Source organism: Abramis brama (assembly GCF_963993115.1).
Source record: "Abramis brama genome assembly, chromosome: 10".
Classification (NCBI taxonomy): domain Eukaryota; kingdom Metazoa; phylum Chordata; class Actinopteri; order Cypriniformes; family Leuciscidae; genus Abramis; species Abramis brama.
Genome location: NC_139972.1, coordinates 34,980,050 through 34,998,782, shown reverse-complemented (window position 1 = coordinate 34,998,782; position 18,733 = coordinate 34,980,050). Strand labels below are relative to the sequence as shown.

The following is an 18,733-nucleotide window of genomic DNA, read 5'->3' as shown; positions in this document are numbered from 1 at the left end:
AACAAAACAAAAAAGAGGCCTCCTAAGACTTGTTAGATGATATAAGAACACTAGCATAATGGTGACTCGCAGTTCTTGCAACAATCGTTATTTCAAGGTGTATCACAGAAGGTATTTCAATTATGTAATGTGTGTTTTCAGGTATAGAAAAATGTGCCTGATGTTCAAAATACATTTCAAAGTTGTTATTTAATATGTCACAAATCTATTTTTAAACCAATTTAACCTGAAGATTATATGTATACACAATTATTTAAAGTAAATATTAATCTAATGTTAATTTATAAATATATTATTGTTCATTGATGATTCATTTGTGTTCATAGTTCATTAAATAATTAATTATGTTAACAAATTTAACTTTATTGTTCTCAAGTTAATAATGCAAACTGTTGTTTTTTAAATTGTTTAAAAATCATAGAAACATTGTGTACTTTCTTCTTCAGGTCAATGAAGTAACTCTGCCTGATGCAAAATGGAAAATGGGACATATTTTTATTTCATGTTGTTTGAAAATCTCGGGTACATAAGATATGCTTTCTTCAGTTTAGGATTTATTCTGTACTGTGCTATCATATTATTTAATGTCCTTATTATGCTTGTAATATTTCTGGAAAGGACTTTACACCAGCCCATGTACATTCTGATTTCATGTTTGTCTTTCAACTCTGTGTTTGGAACAGCTGGCTTTTTTCCAAGAGCACTGACAGACTTGCTTTCTGATACACACTCAATCTCCCGTGAAGCATGTGTCTTACAAACTGTTGTAATCTTCACGTATGCCGCAAATGAATTTACAATATTAATGTTAATGGCATTAGACAGATTTGCTGCAATCAGTAAACCTTTACAATACCACAACATAATTACACCAAGGTTTTTGATTGTTTCAGTAGGTATAAACGTGGCTTATCCAATGATTTTACTTGGTATTACTGGTCTTTTAAGTACAAAACTGAGAATGTGTGGTAACAAATTGTTTAAAGTGTACTGCCACAACTATGAAGTAGTCAAGCTTTCTTGCGAAAGCACAATAATTAATAATGTTTTAGGATTGTTTATATTAATCACAACTACTGTCATCCCTTTAAGTTTAATATTATATTCTTATGTAAAAATTCTTATTGTTTGTCAAAGAAGCTCATCACAGTTCAAGGGCAAAGCTTATCAAACTTGTATTCCACACATAGTGGTCCTTTTGAATTTCTCAATTGCTATTATTTCTGATGTCACTTTGAGTCGAGTTGTCAACGTAGAACTTCCTATATGGCTGTCAGTTTTACTTTCACTGGAGTTCCTTATTATACCACCCATCCTGAACCCCCTTGTTTATGCTTTAAACCTGCCTGATATTCGCAAAAAGATTATTTGTCTTATAAAGCCCTCCAGGTAGATGTCTTTTCTTTTTTTTTTCTTTTTTTCTGGTGTAATGTTACACAGAATAATATACAAGGGAGACTATTATTAATATTATTTTATAACCAAATTAAAAGTTTCAGACTCTAAAGTTATGCCTTCCATGCTACATTTTACTGATTGTACACATTGTTAATCCTTGTTGTAAAAAAAAAGGCTAAATTCTGACAATATCATACACTGTAAAAAAGTTTCGTTATTTTAACGGTAAAAAGCTGTAAAAAAGCAACGTAAAAGAAATGTTAATTGCTTAACAGTATATGTACCCTTACTATATACAGTGAAAAACGTACTCGGTTACTAACGTAACCTCGGTTCTCTCTAGAAGAGGGTACGAGTACTGCGTTGAAAACGCTAGGGGAAAAACTCTTTTTCACGAAATACTGAAGCAAAAAATTATCCTTTAATTTTTGAAATAATGTAAAGCGCGTTGCAGCAGCACACAGCCATGGGCGAGACGGCTCGCTCGCTCATTGGCTGCTCTGCGGCAACTGCATAAGCCTATCGAGCGAGGCCTGTGGTGACGTCAGGCCAATGAGGGCGCTTCGCGCCCTCCTCGCCACTTCCCGCCGAAACGGGCGTGGCTTAGCCCTATAAAGGAAGCTCGAAAAGGCTGATTCACTGATTTTATTCATCGCCGAAGCGAACCAGAGTGAACCGTACGCACGGCCAGAAAACGCAGTACTCGTTCCCTTTCGTTGTCACTCCGAGTTACGTCGGATGACGACGAATGGGGTTTCGCTTAGAAAGCCTATCATCTTCGAGTATATAAAACGAGCCAATGGCAATGAAATGCCATGGGTCTGCGGAATTTGCATAGCGTATCTCCGCCCCACGCAGGGGGTATATAAGGAAGTGCGCGAGCAACATGCAGATATGTTTTCGCTTCGGAGCCAAGTTGATTCTTCAGTCCACAGCCAATTCTGAGTTCATCTCTTCATTCTCTTCGAGACGAGCCTCTCTCCAAGTGTTGGTGTGACAGCGAGTTCCAGCGAGTGCACATTCCATGCTTATCTGTGCAGTGATTTGCCAGAGTTTGTGTGTTCATCTCCCTGGTCGCTTCAACATTTGTGGAGAAATCTCCTTTCACAAAAGAGCATTGCACGCGGCACGTCTTTTTAAAGATGCCTCGCCCGTGTATTTCTGGTTGCGGTCTGTATGTGTCTGACTCTGATGGGCACAATCGCTGTCTTGTGTGTCTGGGTGTTGAACACGCTAAGGCAGCGTTTGTGGATGAGTCATGTTCCCATTGCGGGAACATGCCCATCGCACGGTTGCGGTCGAGACTCAATGACCTTCGTGGTAGAGTCCCCTCACCCGCACCCCGATCTACGAGCTCCACGAGAGCTGGTACTTCGGCTGGCGGCCAGGGTGACCTGAGGGTTACGGTGTGGAACAAAGCGCCGACAATTCCACGCTCCACACCGTCCTCTAGCGCCGTGCAACCCGCGAGTGTTTCAAATGAGCCTGCGGTACAGTCCTCTGACTTGCCGCATGTCTCATTTGGCGCTCCAGAGGAGGACCGTATGTCGATCGCTGCATCACAAGGTGGGCAGGAGTCCTTGGGAAGTGACGATTCGGCTGTGCTGCCACCCTCGGGTGTCCCAGCATTGCCCGAGTCTGATCCCGAGCTGACGGCCATGCTTTCCCGGGCAGCCGCGGCCATTGGCCTTGAGTGGTCCCCGCCACCTGGTCCAGTGCGCTCGCGGCTGGATGATTGGTTTTTGGGAGCGGCCGCTGACCCTCGTCGCCGCCCAATACCTTTCTTCCCGGATGTGCATGAGGAGGTCACGAGGTCCTGGAAGGCACCATTGTCTTCCCGTGATCGCTCGGCGACCTCCTCCGACTTTCCTCCTCTCGATCAGGGGGCTGCTAAAGGGTACACTGGGGTTCCCCAGGTTGAACGCTCTGTTGCGATGCAACTGTGTCCTCAGAGTGCTTCTTCCCGTGGCGACCCAAAGCACCCCTCCAAGGCCTGTAGGTTCTCCTCCACCCTTGTGGCGAAGGCCTACAGAGCTGCGGGGCAGGCAGCCTCCTCACTGCATGCCATGGCGACACTGCAGGTCTACCAGGCCCAGTTGTTACGTGACATGCACGAGGGGAGGACTGACCCAGCACTCTTCGATGAGTTGCGTGCCACCACCGACCTCGCTCTCCGGGCGACGAAGGTGACCGCACGCTCGCTGGGTCAGGTGATGTCCACATGTGTGGTCCAGGAACGACACCTGTGGCTTAACCTGGCTGATTTGCGGGAGGCCGAGCGGACCCGGTTCCTCGACACCCCCATATCCCAGGCTGGCCTCTTCGGCGGTGCAGTCGAGGACTTTACCCAGCAGTTCTCGACTGCCCAGAAGCAGACTGAGGCTTTAAAACATGTCCTGCCCCGGCGGCCCGCTGCTCCGGCAGCGCAGTCGTCGGCACAGGTGCCTCAGCCTGCTCGCCGCCGAGGGCGCCCTCCTGCGGCTCCCGCCCCTCCCGATCGGCCCCAGCAGTCCGCTGCTTCCGGGTCGCGTCGTGGAGGAAGCCGCAGGAAGGTGCCACAGCCCTCTCCCGCCCCGCTAAACGCCAGGCCAAGCGGCGCTCCTGAGACGGGCTGCTCAGAGATGGCACTGAGTTCTTTTCAGGAGACGGTAGCAGGGCCGCTCCTTCCCCCGGTGGAGGGCCGGGGGAGAATCCTTGGTTATCCCATTCCCGCTGCTCGTCCCACGACGGGCAGCACCCTAAAATGGTTAAAGAAAGAACTCACACCCCCATCTCTGAGCACACAGAGTTCTCGGATGACAGTGCGCGCCGCTCACGAGCCCCGCCACTCTCATCCCCCTCTGTCGCCAGACCCCTGCCAGAGCACGCCCCCGTGGGACGCTGGTCCTCCCCTGGCCTCCTCTGGCAGGACGCGGCTAATGACCGTGCCCCCGCACCGGGCCGCTATGCCACCCACGCCTGGGCCGGTCATTCCGCCTCGCTGCACCACCGACGGTACGTCTGTGGTCCGTATGACCCCGCTGGTTCAGTTTCTGGGAGCCTGGTTAGAGCTTCCCGGTCTGTCCCGCTGGGTCGCGAGGACCATCAGGCTCAGCTACGCGATTCAGTTCGCGCGGTCTCCTCCCCGCTTCAGGGGAGTCCGCTTCACAATGGTCGGTGGCAATGCCCCTATCATGAGAGCGGAGGTCGCCACCCTACTGGCGAAGGGTGCGATCGAGACTGTCCCTCCAGCCGAAATGAGGTCCGGCTTCTACAGCCCTTACTTCATTGTACCGAAGAAATCCGGTGGGTTACGACCTATCCTGGACCTGTGCGTCTTGAACCACTCCCTTCACAGGCTGCCGTTCAAGATGCTCATGGCCAAACGCCTTTTCGAATGCGTACAGCCACAGGATTGGTTTGCAGCGATCGACCTGAAGGACGCCTACTTCCATGTCTCCATTCTTCCTCGACACAGACCGTTTCTTCGGTTTGCTTTCGAGGGGCAGGCATACCAGTACGCGGTTCTCCCTTTCGGGCTAGCCCTGTCTCCTCGCGTCTTCACGAAGGTCGTCAAGGCAGCCCTTGTTCCCCTACGAGAACACGGGGTTCGCATCCTGCACTATCTCGACGACTGGCTGATTCTAGCTCACTCTCGAGACCAGGTTTGCGAACACAGGGACCTTGTGCTCCGGCACCTAGCTCGTCTGGGCCTTCGGGTCAACTGGGAGAAGACCAAACTCTGCCCCGTGCAGAGGATCTCTTTTCTCGGTATGGAAATCGACTCGGTCGCCATGTGTGCGCAGCTTACGAGCGAGCGCGCGCAGTCACTGCTGACTTGTCTTCGTCAGTTCGAGGGCAAGAGTGCGGTCCCACTGAAACTCTTTCAGAGGCTCCTGGGGCATATGGCATCCGCAGCCGCAGTAACGCCGCTCGGTTTGCTTCATATGAGACCGCTTCAGCTTTGGCTTCGCGATCGAGTCCCGAGGTGGGCATGGCAACACGGCACGCTCCGAGTCCCAGTGACTCCGACCTGCCGTCAGACCTTCCCCCCGTGGTCGAACCTCAATTTTCTCGTGCCCTTAGAACGAGCTTCCAGGCATGTTGTTGTATCAACAGATGCCTCCGCCACAGGTTGGGGTGCCATGTGCAATGGACATGCTGCCGCGGGCTCCTGGACAGGACCCCAGCGCCTTTGGCATGTCAATTGCCTCGAGTTGCTGGCCGTACGCCTTGCCCTGCACCGCTTTCGGGCGCTGCTCAAGGGTCAACACGTACTAGTCCGATCAGACAATACCGCCACAGTAGCGCACATCAACCGTCAGGGTGGTCTACGCTCCCGCCGTATGTCGCAACTCGCCCGCCACCTCCTCATATGGAGTCAGAAGCATCTGAGGTCGCTTCGAGCCATTTATATCCCGGGACACCTGAACCTGGCGGCCGACGAGCTGTCTCGAGTTCGGCCTCTCGCTGGAGAATGGCGACTCCATCCCCAGTCGGTCCAGCTGATTTGGGATCAGTTCGGGGACGCTCAGGTAGATCTGTTTGCCTCCCACGACTCGTCCCACTGCGACCTGTTCTATTCCCTGTCCGAGGGCACGCTCGGCACGGATGCACTGGCGCACAGCTGGCCACGGGGCCTCCGCAAGTATGCGTTTCCCCCAGTGAGCCTTCTTGCGCAGACCTTGCGCAAGATCAGGGAGGACGAGGAGCAGGTAATTTTGGTTGCCCCGTATTGGCACAACCGCACCTGGTTCCCAGAACTAGTACTCCTCGCGACAGCACCTCCCTGGCCTATTCCCCTGAGGAAGGACCTGCTTTCTCAGGGACGGGGCACCTTATGGCACCCTCGTCCCGATCTATGGAACCTCCACCCTCCACGTGTGGCTCCTGGACGGGACGAGGTAGGTTTGAGTACCCTACCACCAGCGGTGGTGGCTACCATCACTTTCGCTAGAGCATCGTCCACGAGACATGTCTATGCGTTGAAGTGGAACCTCTTCGTCAACTGGTGTTCTTCTAAAAATCTTGAACCCACGAAATGCCCCATCAGTGTCGTGCTTTCCTTCCTGCAAGAAGGGTTGGAGCGAAGGCTGTCTCCCTCCACCCTGAAAGTGTATGTTGCCGCCATTGCCGCACATCACGATGCAGTTGATGGTAAGTCCGTAGGAAAGCACGACCTGATCGTCAGGTTCCTGAGGGGAGCCAGGAGATTGAATCCTCATAGAGATGCTCACGAACAAAGTGTTTTGTGGGACATCAGGCACAATACAGAACGACCTGATTAATGCCATTGCTGAAGTGATGGGAGAAGAGATTAAAAGGGAGATTAAAAAAGCACCCTTTGTCGCTGTTATGGTGGACGAGACGACAGATGCGAGTAATGCAGTGCAGCTCGCACTGGTCCTGCGTTATGTGACGGACACGGGTGTCAAGGAGCGCTTTGTCAAATTTGAAGATGTCACCAGTGGCAAGCGATCTGATGACATTGCTGCTCTAATTGTCAGTTTCTTGGAAGAATGCGAATGCCTAGATAAAGTTGTGGCACAGTGTTTTGATGGCGCACCGGTCATGTCATCTGGACTAAATGGGTTGCAGGCTAAAGTCAAGGAGAGGGCACCTATGGCCTTATTCATACACTGCTATGCACATCGACTGAATTTAGTACTGACTCAAGGGGCCTCAAAGCTTAAGGAATGCAAGATATTTTTTGCCCACCTAAATGGCCTAGCTGCATTTTTCTCCAGATCCCCTAAGCGCACGCAACTACTGGATGAAATTTGCCAGCGGCGTCTTCCTCGTGTGGCACCAACACGGTGGCAATACACATCAAGATTGGTCAGTACAGTTTTTGAAAAGAGAGTTGCCCTAAAGGAGCTGTTTGACCACATACTGGAACATCATGATGAGTATGACGAGGACTCTGTGCGATGTGCTGATGCATTTAATGCACGTCTGGATGATTTTGAGTTTTGTTTTTTGCTTCACACATTTAATGGGATTTTTGAGTATTCAGATGTGCTTTTTGCAATACTACAGAGCAAAACATTGGATGTACAATTCTGTCTGGCAAGGGTGAATGAGTTTTGTGACACCATTGAGCGAGAGAGGGGCCAATGGACCACCAACTCCACAGCACTGTTCTGGACAACATTCTTTGCCAGATACGAAATAGATTTCAAGACCACGAAAAATTTATGTTTCTCTCCCTCCTCGACCCCCAGCAGTTTCAGACATACCGGAAAAAATTCCCGCAGGCAGCCTTCACCAGCTTGACACAGAGTCACGGAACACTGTTCGATCTGTCCCGGCTAAAAACAGAACTGACTGTAACGTATGCCATGACAGACTTTGAAGGCAAAAGTCCAGCTGATCTCCTTCATTTCCTTCAGCAGAAAAATCTGTGTGAGAGCATGGGGCAGCTACACACATTGGCATGTTTGGCGCTGACTGTCCCTGTGTCCACTGCTTCTGTCGAGCGGACATTCTCAGCCCTAAAGAGAATTAAAACGTATGCCAGAAATAAGACTGGACAGACTCGACTTTCAGCATTAGCCTCCATGGCGATAGAAAGGGACTTGTTGGAACTGAAACGTACAAATAACCTGTACAACAGTGTAATTGAAGTCTTCTTGAGAAAAGAAAGGAGAATGGATTTTGTGTACAGATAATCAGTTTTGGTGAGTAGGCTATAATGCATTTTATTTAGCCTACATTTGTTTATACAGCGAGTCAACTTTGGCTAACTTGGGCCCCGTTTTTGCCCCATTTTTTTCTGTGCTGAATATGATTTCTTTTTTTATTGTGAATTTATTATCGAAAAGTATTTATTTTTTATTTTCATAAATTATATTATTTAAAACATTTTACAAAATCGTAAACATATCGATTTTCTTAAGACGCGCTTTTTAAAGAAAGCGGCGCGTTTTTAGACGCGATATGTGAACGGCCCCTAGGGTTTCTTGCTTTAGTAATGGCATTCATTCTCGCTGCATGAGAGATACCGTCTGTGATGCAACAGCCTGTTGTACTGCGTTTATGTATAATATTGATGGTTTATAGTCGTGGCGTAATAATGATGGTAGCCTATTAAGAGGTGGATTAATTCGGGTAGGACACCACTGAAGGCCTAGGTGTGAAATGCACGCCCCGCCACTGATATATATATATATATATATCGCCAATACAGATTATCTACCTGTTTATTACTGTGAAGGTGCTTTGAAATACGTCAGTGTTGCAACGTTCATTGTTATTAAATAATTTAAAGCTAGAAAAACATCTCGGAAGTGTACTTATTCAGCTCAGTTAATTTCAAGTTTTTGTATGCACATCTGATAGTGTCAGTACAGTAATATTTTTGAACTTGTCCTTTAGGTCACCACTGAACATGTCAAAGGTGAACTCAAAGACTGGAATATTTACTGCATATATTGATGAATTTACTTTTTTTAGGGCAACGTGTTCAAGAATGCATGAGACGGGTGGATCCTCAGGGTGTCCTTATGCGCAGTCTTCAACTGAACCCTCGGCGGCGTAGAAAATACTCAGTCCCTGCACCCAACAGTTTATGGCACATCGATGGTAACCATAAGTTAATAAGGTATGCTGACAATAGTAGAATATTATTTATTATTATTTATCATGTTCATCTAAATGCATTTTATATTTCAGACTGAAAAGGAAATGTCTGTACAGTTGAACAAAAGAAAATGCAATTTTTGCAAAAAGCAAAAGCATAAATGTGTAATTGGTGGGATGTGTTCATAGGTTAATTCAGTGCAGATCTCTTTAACACCATGAAATTAAATTTCATAACAACCATGTAGATATAAGTGTGAATTTGTTGGAGTAAGGTTGAACGAACTGTTATAAGAAGATGGCAATCAGACCTTTCCTCACTTAACTGTTCTAAAATGTAGATTCCATTTTGTGTGTGTGTGTGTAATGCTAGGTAACTGAGGAACCCACTTGAATGAGTGGTGAAATATCTTGATCAACAGAGAAACATATCCATTTGACTAGAACATCTTTGAAGAATTATTCTAAGATGGTCTGTACAACTGAATTTTCAAAGACATTTAGTGGAATTATACGAGCAGATCTTTCTGATTGTGTTGTTAAAGGTCCAGTAAGGGATTTCTAGAGAAACACTGTTGATATTTGAAATCACCAAAGTAAAATGCCCATACCCAAAAGGATAACACCCCTATTTTGATAGCTCTGCCTCTAAATTCATGAAGACCCCTATGTTATGCGACACAGGCACCTCTTCCATCATGAGAGTACTGTATATGGTCAGTTGGAGCACTAAAATAAAATTTATCATCTGCCTTGCTCAGCTTAACCCTTTCACAGTACGATCACACAGGTGTGATCAGTCTAGGCTGATCCCTGTAGCATATGGTCACACCCATAGACATGTATAGAAAGGCTAGATGGCTCAAGGCGGAGTCAGCTGTGTCGTCACTTGGCGGCCATCTTAGGTCAGGAGACTGCGCTGCTGCTCCCTGCTGCTGTGGATGGAAGGTGAGTGACATACGCCAACTAAAATGCTCGTAACTTGCTGAATTCTTGACGGATTTACAAACGGTTTGGTTTATTACAAACCTTATTAACGTGGCTATGATTTGTGCTGATGCCGATGTTTAAATTGTAGCTTCACGTTTTGAGAAACGCTTAACATTGCAGCGTAGCTGTGTGTTTCATGGCTGCCCTCTACTCTAAAGTGATACCACAGTCGACATTTTCAATTATTAACAGGTTTCCTGAGACCAACAACGTTTCTTGACAACCTAATCTTTTGTCTAAATGTCATTTTGTGGATGTGGTTGTATTTATTTGCTGGCTAGCAGTGAAGAGGTCGTAAGTGAGTCACCAAGCAATTGTAAATTGGTGGGAGAGGCAGGGTTAGTCTTTCGTTTCAACATAGCTTTGAGTTACACATGATTTCCAAGTGGTTTGGTTTCTTAAAAACATCTTTACATTTGGATTACTTTGTTGGTTTTTTGTTTACAGAACTTCTGATTATGCTTATGGAAAATGCCTGATTTTTGTGCCGCCTACGGCTGCACCAACGCACGGAGCCTCCAAACCAGAACGCGTGGGATCACCTTTCACAAGTAAGAAAAGAAAATATTATGACTATTATTAGGATACTTAGTAATACAAGTTCTGCTAGGAATAGTGTAACTGAGACAACATTACAAGATTGGCTACATATATTTGCATACATGCAGTACATAGAATCAAAATGATAATATATTTTATACTGTATTTTAGTCCATACCCTCAATGTTGAAGGAAATAAAGGTGCAAGGTTAACAATCATTTATATCTGACTACTATTTCTCCCATTTGTAAGGTTTCCCAAATGCAGCGAGCGCCGGAGACAGTGGGAGCGTGCCCTGAGAAGGGAAGGTTTTGTGGCTAATGACAGAACACTGCTCTGCAGTGAACACTTCAGAAATGAAGATTTCGACAGGACAGGGCAGACTATCAGATTCAAAGCTGGAGCTGTTCCATCTGTCTTCAACTTCCCTGCTCATCTTCAGAGGGTACGTGTATAATTGGCCAACTAGAATACAAGGTGTTAAAGATGGATGCATCGATATTTAAATGTGATTTAATGTCACACTTTCTGCAAGTTTAGCAATACATAAAGTGTATTACAGATCAATTGAATATTTAACTATTTTTTCAGCCGGTAGCACCAAGAAGCACAAACGCTTCAAGAAAAGCAGGAGAAAACCAGCCCATGGACCCCGAGCAGGATCAACCTCCGCCTGATGTTGTGAGTATTTGTACACATGAGGAATGTCACTAACAAATACACTAACCCTAACCCTAATTAACTTCATTATATATTTATTTATTATTTATTATTTATTGTTTTTTTTTTGTTTTTTTTCAAAGCCACAGCCATCCACTAGAGAGAGGCAAAGGAGTCGGAAGAGGAAGGCCCCTGACCACCAATATGCAATGCCTTCCTCTCCAAAGGCTCTTAAGGCCAAACTTGATGCAGCCATGGCCACAGTGCGTAAACTGTGGCGGGAAAAGAGCAATGCCTTGGCAAGGGTAAGGAGGGCCAAGAAGAACATGAAGGCTCTTCTGGAGGAGCTGAAAGCTAAGAACCTCATCAATGAAGAGCTGAATGACAAGCTGGAATGCTACTCAGGTAAAATAAATAATGACTTTAATGTTTTGTCTTTTTTATGTTCTTTGTTAGACATAAAAATTACTATCAAAGGAGACTTACTAAATCACTTTTTCTAATTACATTTCAGATCTTCCGGTTCACCTCCTGTCAAGACAGGGTGCAGAGTACACCCAGGCCCAGAGAGACTTTGCGCTCACTCTCCACCTGCATGGTCCTAAGGCGTATCACTACCTGAGAGACGACCTGAAAATTCACCTTCCACATCCCAGTTCCTTGCAAAGGTATTCTTCGTCTCTAATTTCAACTACAGTAACAACTTCAGCTACAGACTGTAGTGCCATGAATAGTTAAACTTACTGATCTAAGTCGTGCTAATACATTTTGATGTTGTAGTTTTTTTAGTATGTCCAGGGTCCACAATAGGGGTGATTGGGTTAGTGGCTCATTGGGTAAGTAATTAAATGGTCAATGTCTCAATTGTGTCAAGGTGGCTGAGCTCACTGGACGCCAAACCTGGCCTCAACAAAATGATGTTGGACATGCTGGGAAAACGGCGCCAAGAAGATGAGGCCAAATATGGGGTTGTCACTCTGATGTTGGATGCGATGGCCATAAAGAAGCATGTTCAGTACGATCCACAGTCACAAACCATGTCTGGTTTTGTGGACATGGGGGATCGTATAAATCAAAGTGACATAGCTTCAGAGGCTCTTGTGTTTCTGGTCGTTGGGCTCCAAGGTTACTGGAAGGCTCCAATTGGTTACTATTTGACTAAGAGCCTAACCCCGGAAACGCAGAGTGTCTTAGTTGTGCATGCTCTGGAAGAGCTTCATCAGCGCCAGATCAAGGTGGTGTGCATGACAATGGATGGCCATGCATCCAACATCAGTATGTGCACCCAGCTTGGATGTGACCTTAAGGCAACACCATGTGAGCCCTTGAAGACACATTTCCCCCATCCAAGAACCCGTGACAAGGTTTTTGTTATGATGGACGCTTGCCACATGTTGAAGCTGACGCGCAATATGTTGGAGGTACGTGCCTCTCTGGTTGACCATATTCAGTTGTTTATGTTTTAATTGTATGAAATCTGTGTTATCAAATAATTGTGGAGAATATGCAGATTTACATTGCATGTTTGCGAGCAGTTAAAAACTATGGTTATTCTGCAAGCATACAGCCCAATTTTAAGCGTCACTGGCACCATCAATTGGAAGTACATCGTTCATCTCAACGATGTCCAAAACAAAAGTGGACTGCATGCTGCAAATAGGGTCACTGATACACATGTTTACTTTGGTAATCAGAAGATGAAGGTATGTTTTTATGATGATTTGCTTTGTGTTTTTATCCTGGTGCTGATGTTTGGATCTTGTAGCGCTAATTTTCTCCTCATTTGTGTATTTTATCTCAATCAAGGTCTCCCTGGCTGCTCAGGCCCTCAGTAATTCCGTGGCAGTGGCCCTCCGCACCTTGCGGGATCTGAAGGAATATGCAGTGTTCCAAGATTGTGAGGCTACAGCAGAATTTATCGAGGTAATAAAGCAAGAGATCTGCATCACAATCCAAAGTCATTTCCAAATATTCTACTGTTCTTATGAACATTTGAGTGATTAATTGCTTTAATCCTGTTGGAATTTATGGCATTTGTTACAGGTGACAGATTCCAGATTTTAAGATTTCACAAAAACATGACAACACAACACTTGTAGATCTACTATTTTGGTTGTTAATGTGTACAGAATATATAATTGGTGTATCAGTATCAAAAAAGTATCCTCAAGTCTAGCAATATGCAAGCACATATGTACAGTATGAGCTTTTTGTACTTACCGCAACTCATAATTAGCCCAGGAACACCCCTCATCTCAGGTTTAAATATCAAATTATTCAGACTTAGATGTATACTATGATACTTTAAACTCAGTTAAGGTGATGATTTCAGTGCTTCCAGTCACTTAAGATATTTGTTTATAGATAACGGACAGGCTGTTCGATATCTTGAACAGCCGCAATCCCAGAGCCAGAGGGTTCAAAGCCCCACTTGGTTCTCGGAACTGGACAAGCACCAGGGAGTTCTTGTCAAGAGCCAGGGCTTACTTGCTCGCTTTGAGGATGGGAGATGGCACACCCCTCTACCGTACAAAGAGGTCTTTAAAAAAAAAAGAGAATGTTCTGTTGGTGATGCACTGATACCCCCCCCCCCCCCCCCCCCCCCCCCGACACAAGTACAACTATTTAACTTTTGAGTAGTCACCAATATACACTACAGATTCTTAATTATAATGTAATAATCATAATGAGACTTTATATTTGAATACCAATAGCTCATCACTACGGGTTTCAGTGCATCCCTAGTCTATGAGGTTGTCCGGATATCTAATTCTCTGCTATCTTCTGCATCATGTTCAGATGCTCTGTCTCCTCCTGTTTGCATCGAGTTCATAAGATGCTCTGTCCTCCTCCTGTTTGCATCGAGTTCATAAGATGCTCTGTCCTCCTGTCTGCATCGCGTTCAAAAGATGCTCTGTCCTGTCTGAGTTCATGAGATGCCCCACTCTTCAAGTGGTACGTATTATTTTATAATTCATATTCATATGATAATGTATTTACTTGTCTGTGAATTAGTCTCTGTTGCGATTCTCTTCTTTGTTTTTGAAGGTTCCTCTCTGTCCTCGGCTTTGTCATAAACATTGACACATTGATGGCGATGATTCCCGTGCTCCTCGAAGGACAGCGATATGTCCTGACGTACCGATTCAGCCAGGACCACTTGGAGCTTCTTTTCAACTCCATCAGAGCATCCGGTAGAGTTCATATTTACCAGCCACATAAAGTGTCAGCATATGCTCTTATAGCTTTCACATACAGTATCTGGAGTTGTCAGAAAAACTATTTAGAGTATTTAGAATGTCTGTGTGTTTGCATAAATATTGTTCTGAAGGTGGCTGGAATAACAACCCTAACGCCAGCCAGTTCAAGTACATTTTCCGGAAGCTGATGGCCAGGTGTGGGGTTGTTAAACCGAGCAGCAAAGGCAATGTGACAGCACAGGATGACACAGAGTCCCTACCAGCTGATCAGTCTGCTGTTCAGTCCTACCGCATAGACACATCTACCAACCTGTCGGCTGTAGACATGTCCTCTGCAGAAGGAGAAGATCTCCCTTCCCCGTTTGCAGACATTCCTGCCCTTGTACAAGACCACAGCTATCTTCCCAAGAAGTTTGATGGTCTTGTGGAAAATGTGCTTGTGTACATTTCAGGTAGAGTTAGACTTTATAGTAGATTTAGCCTATAACTAATTCATTTCCCCATGCTTATTAATTAAAAAAAGTCATTATAATGTGAATCTGTCCACCATTGATTTCAGGATTTGTGGTGCGACGCACACTAAAAAAGCTTTCCTGTGATGTCTGCCGGGCAAGCCTGTTGATGGATGCTGAATCTGCCAGTAAGGACCAGAGCTACCATCTGCTGACGCTGAAAAACAATGGAGGTCTTGTCATCCCATCAGCAGGCACCGTGAAGGTCGTCAGGGCAGCAGAGTGGGTTGTTCGGCAGGCAGTAGCAGATTCCAGGAGATCGCAACCCATCAAACTGTTGGAGGTCCTCTACATGGTGAGGAAGAGGATAGGTGGAGAGGATGTGTTTTTGCTCGGGGAGCACATCACTGACACGCGATATGGCATTGACAGTCACCACCATACACTCTTGACTCTGGTTGTGTCCCTCTTCTTCAAGCTAAGGCTGCACCACATTGCGAAAATGTCAACGCTTAGCTTGCAGAAAGACAGTGTGAGACAGAAGCTCACAAAAACTGTCCTTTTCAAAGGGCAGTAGCGCAAACTATTTGTGCACTTAAAGGATGGGTTTTCAACTGGTGGTCTGTTTAGTTTGCTACTCTTCTTTGATGTTTGCATGTGAATGAGTGGTGTATGAGTGTGTGCGTGAATGGGTGAATGTGGGGCTTTGTAAAGCGCTTTGGGCACCAAGACGGTGTAGAAAAGCGCTATGTAAGTTCAGACCATTTAAGAGAGAGGAGGAGAGGGAGGGAGCTGTATTGATTATATTGTATTGATGGAAAGAGTTTTGTGTCCAATTGTGTCTTAATGTTTTTTTTTTGTTGCATATTTTGTATATTTTTTTTGTAAGTTTTTTCTAATTGTGTGCCTTTGGACCTAAGTAAAAAAACAAAAAACAAAGACCCATCTCTTTTCTCTTTATTTTACAGAATGACAACTTGAGACAGATTTATATTATACATAAATTTACACATGTATTTAATAATGTAAATATTAGTAATAAACTAAATTGCACTATTTCATGTTTCATGTACCTTATAAATATTGACATCATTACTGTGTGTGTGTATGGGTATACCTAGTACTTTACCTGTCTAGTCTACTTAATATACTATTTTCTTAATAAACTCCGTGGCTATAATTTTTCACAAGTATGCAGTTAAATAGCCGCATCCCTGACGTTTATGACACACCAAGCCGTTTGAAAATCGGTTGAAAATTGAGCAAAATATAGTTATTTCAGCACTACATGCACAATAGACTTTAATGTTAACTGGACGAGCGGTCCTGTCCTAAGATGGCCGCCGTGTGACGTCGTCGGGTCCCATTGGCTCTCAGCGCCGGTAAGCTATCTAGCCTTTCTATACATGTCTATGGTCACACCAGTGTGATTAGAACGGTCAGTACATCACGTGATCAACTGCTAAATTCAAATGTGCTTTCCCGCGTTGGCTGGCGCTGAGCCAGAGTCAGGCCTGCTCAGAGCTGTCATAAATCACAACTTTTCAGTGTTTTCAACCACAAATTGTTTATTTTAGATTTCAGACATATAAGTACTAAAAAAAAGTACATTTAGAGTTTGTAAAATACACACTGATGTCAAAGAATGAGGCAATAATAATCCTTTCCATTATAATTAGACACAATTTATTCAGATACACATTGTGAAAGTAACTTTTAAGTTTACTCTATTCTTCTTCCAGTTCACAAGCCACTTACTTTTATGTATTTCGGGAGAAGTGGATGAATTCACGTGTTGTAAATCCAACAGATCCGATTCTCTGCGTCTGCGGCACAAACTAAAATGGCGCCCATCGCGCATACAGCTCAACTAACGCGATCGTTTTAAATGTGTTTAAACAACAAAACACTTCCACTTGCATATATTTGACAATCGGAATATCAGATATTTCATACCATATCTAACAAATGTGTGAATATTTTGAATAAAACAGGAAAAATGACATAAAAGCAGATCATCATTCATTCTGCTCTGTTGTTGCTGCGGTGTGTCACGTGACAAGCAATGACGCGTCACCATGGCAACCATAAAGCGACACGTTCTAAATAACGGTCGCCTTGAAAAACTCTCGCTGGGGGGTCAGACTGAATATTTTAAACTTACGTTTGAAAGGGTCACCTGACTTGAGTATTATTGAACTACTGCGGGAAATTTTTGGAGAGAAGTGTGAGTGAGAAGTAGATTCTCAACTTCAACATCTCTGAACAAAATGGCAGATGTTCTGATAGACGACATTCAACTGGAAACTATTAATGTAGTTAATCTGTTAATCTAGTTTAATAAGGTTGTAATCTGTATTAAAGGCACATTTTGATTAAACACAGTAATAAAGAAATATTGTCTATTTCACACCTATTTTGTCCAACCCCTGTATGTAAAAGGTATCGTCTTAAGTATGTGATGTACTGTTTTGGCTGTTTTAATTTACTATAGAAAGTAAAATGTGTTTTCTATCATTACTCAAAAGCCTAGTTGTTAATGTTGTTGAAATACATTTTCCTATATCTGTTCCAGGTGGCGTATTGTGGTTCATGGTGGAATCGATGGCTTTAGCCGTCTAATCATATTTTTGAAAGCTGCCACCAATAATAAAGCTGCTACAGTCCTGACCAGCTTTTTAGAAGGTGTGAACCTGTATGGTGTGCCATCACGTGTGAGGTCAGATAAAGGTGGGGAGAATATCGAGGTTGCTCGTTTCATGGTTTCCACCAGAGGAGAGAACAGAAACTCGCACATCACAGGGAAGAGTGTCCATAATCAGAGGTATAATCAAACATATACAATGCCTTGCTACGGTTTCAGGCCCCTTGATTTTTTATTTTATTTTATTTTTACAAAGAAATGCAAACAATTACCAAGATATGGTTTCTAGAATAAAATAAAGCGTTAGAAAATTGTTACCAGGTAACTATGCCATCAATCTTGGAAACAAAATTCTTTAATTTCTTTTTTAAATGTTTGTAATGTATGTGAAACTAAATCCCCACATCTGTAAAATAGATTTTTTTAATTCATATTTTAGGCTATGGAAACTCCACTTCATGTACAACATTATAAATATTGGTCGTTGTTTTAAATGTTTTGTATTTTGGTTATTTTACTGTGTTAGGATTGAAAGGTTGTGGAGAGATGTTTATGCTGGAGTGCTTGATCTCTTCTACACAATCTTCAGCAACCTTGAGAATGACGGGCTTCTGAATTCAGATGATGAAGTGCATCTCTATGCCCTCCAAAGGTGCTTCTTGCCACATGTACAGAAACATCTTCAGTACTTTCTGGATGGCTGGAACCACCACAAGTTGCGGACAGAAGGAAACCAGTCACCAATACAGCTCTGGTTAAGTCATCAACTGCAAGACCCTATCCAGGTATTTATATCAAAGCTGGTTAGCAATTATGACATGAATTAACATGTGATCGAATGGATAGATAAATATTAGATACAAATATTAGATGATAGATTATAAATTAGAGGATCTTAAATTAGTCTAATGGGCTTCAGTGTGTTTAAATTGAGTTTTAACAGTCTTGGCTCATCAGAAGATTCTCTCCATAATCTATGGGATTTTTCTGAGTTTTGATAATCATTTTTAGGAAAACCATAAGTTAGATCAATTAGACAACATATAGCAACCCCAGTCAGAATTTTTTAATTATCAATTGTCTATTACAGGTAGATGCCATGCAATATGGTATTGACTGGAGAGGGCCATGTGGTCACCATGAACCCGGTGTGGTGATTCCTGAAGTACAAATACATCAACTTACACAGGAGGATGTTGAAAGATTGCCAGACCCAGATGTCCCCCTGTCTAATGTGTTGGAGGTGTACAGAGAGACTGTAATGTTATTATCCGAAATGCTTGAGTAG

The 18,733-nt window shown here is 44.2% G+C and overlaps 3 protein-coding genes across 4 annotated transcripts; all 3 read left to right on the top strand.

Moving 5' to 3' along the window:
- Positions 1–475: 475 nt before the first annotated feature.
- Positions 476–1,393, top strand: LOC311091053 (olfactory receptor 51I2-like; the record flags this gene model as incomplete). The annotated part of the gene is made up of 1 exon (XM_084126784.1): positions 476–1,393. One exon carries the CDS (start codon positions 476–478, stop codon positions 1,391–1,393), a length of 918 nt encoding a protein of 305 aa, XP_083982910.1.
- A 7,416-nt stretch (positions 1,394–8,809) lies between these two features.
- LOC311090403 (uncharacterized protein) lies at positions 8,810–18,733 on the top strand (the record flags this gene model as incomplete). Its single annotated transcript, XM_084125658.1, has 4 exons — positions 8,810–8,980; positions 17,377–17,625; positions 17,972–18,230; positions 18,536–18,733. Exons 1-4 carry the CDS (start codon positions 8,814–8,816, stop codon positions 18,731–18,733), a joined length of 873 nt encoding a protein of 290 aa, XP_083981784.1. The 5' UTR covers positions 8,810–8,813.
- LOC311091058 (uncharacterized protein) lies at positions 12,734–15,756 on the top strand. 2 transcript variants are annotated; one of them, XM_084126789.1, is made up of 6 exons: positions 12,734–12,852; positions 12,956–13,072; positions 13,986–14,104; positions 14,198–14,343; positions 14,481–14,801; positions 14,909–15,756. In XM_084126789.1, exons 4-6 carry the CDS (start codon positions 14,241–14,243, stop codon positions 15,376–15,378), a joined length of 894 nt encoding a protein of 297 aa, XP_083982915.1. In that variant the 5' UTR covers positions 12,734–12,852; positions 12,956–13,072; positions 13,986–14,104; positions 14,198–14,240; the 3' UTR covers positions 15,379–15,756. The 2 variants fall into 2 exon arrangements, with proteins under 2 accessions (XP_083982915.1, XP_083982916.1); XM_084126790.1 differs by lacking the exons at positions 12,734–12,852; positions 12,956–13,072 and adding an exon at positions 13,567–13,686.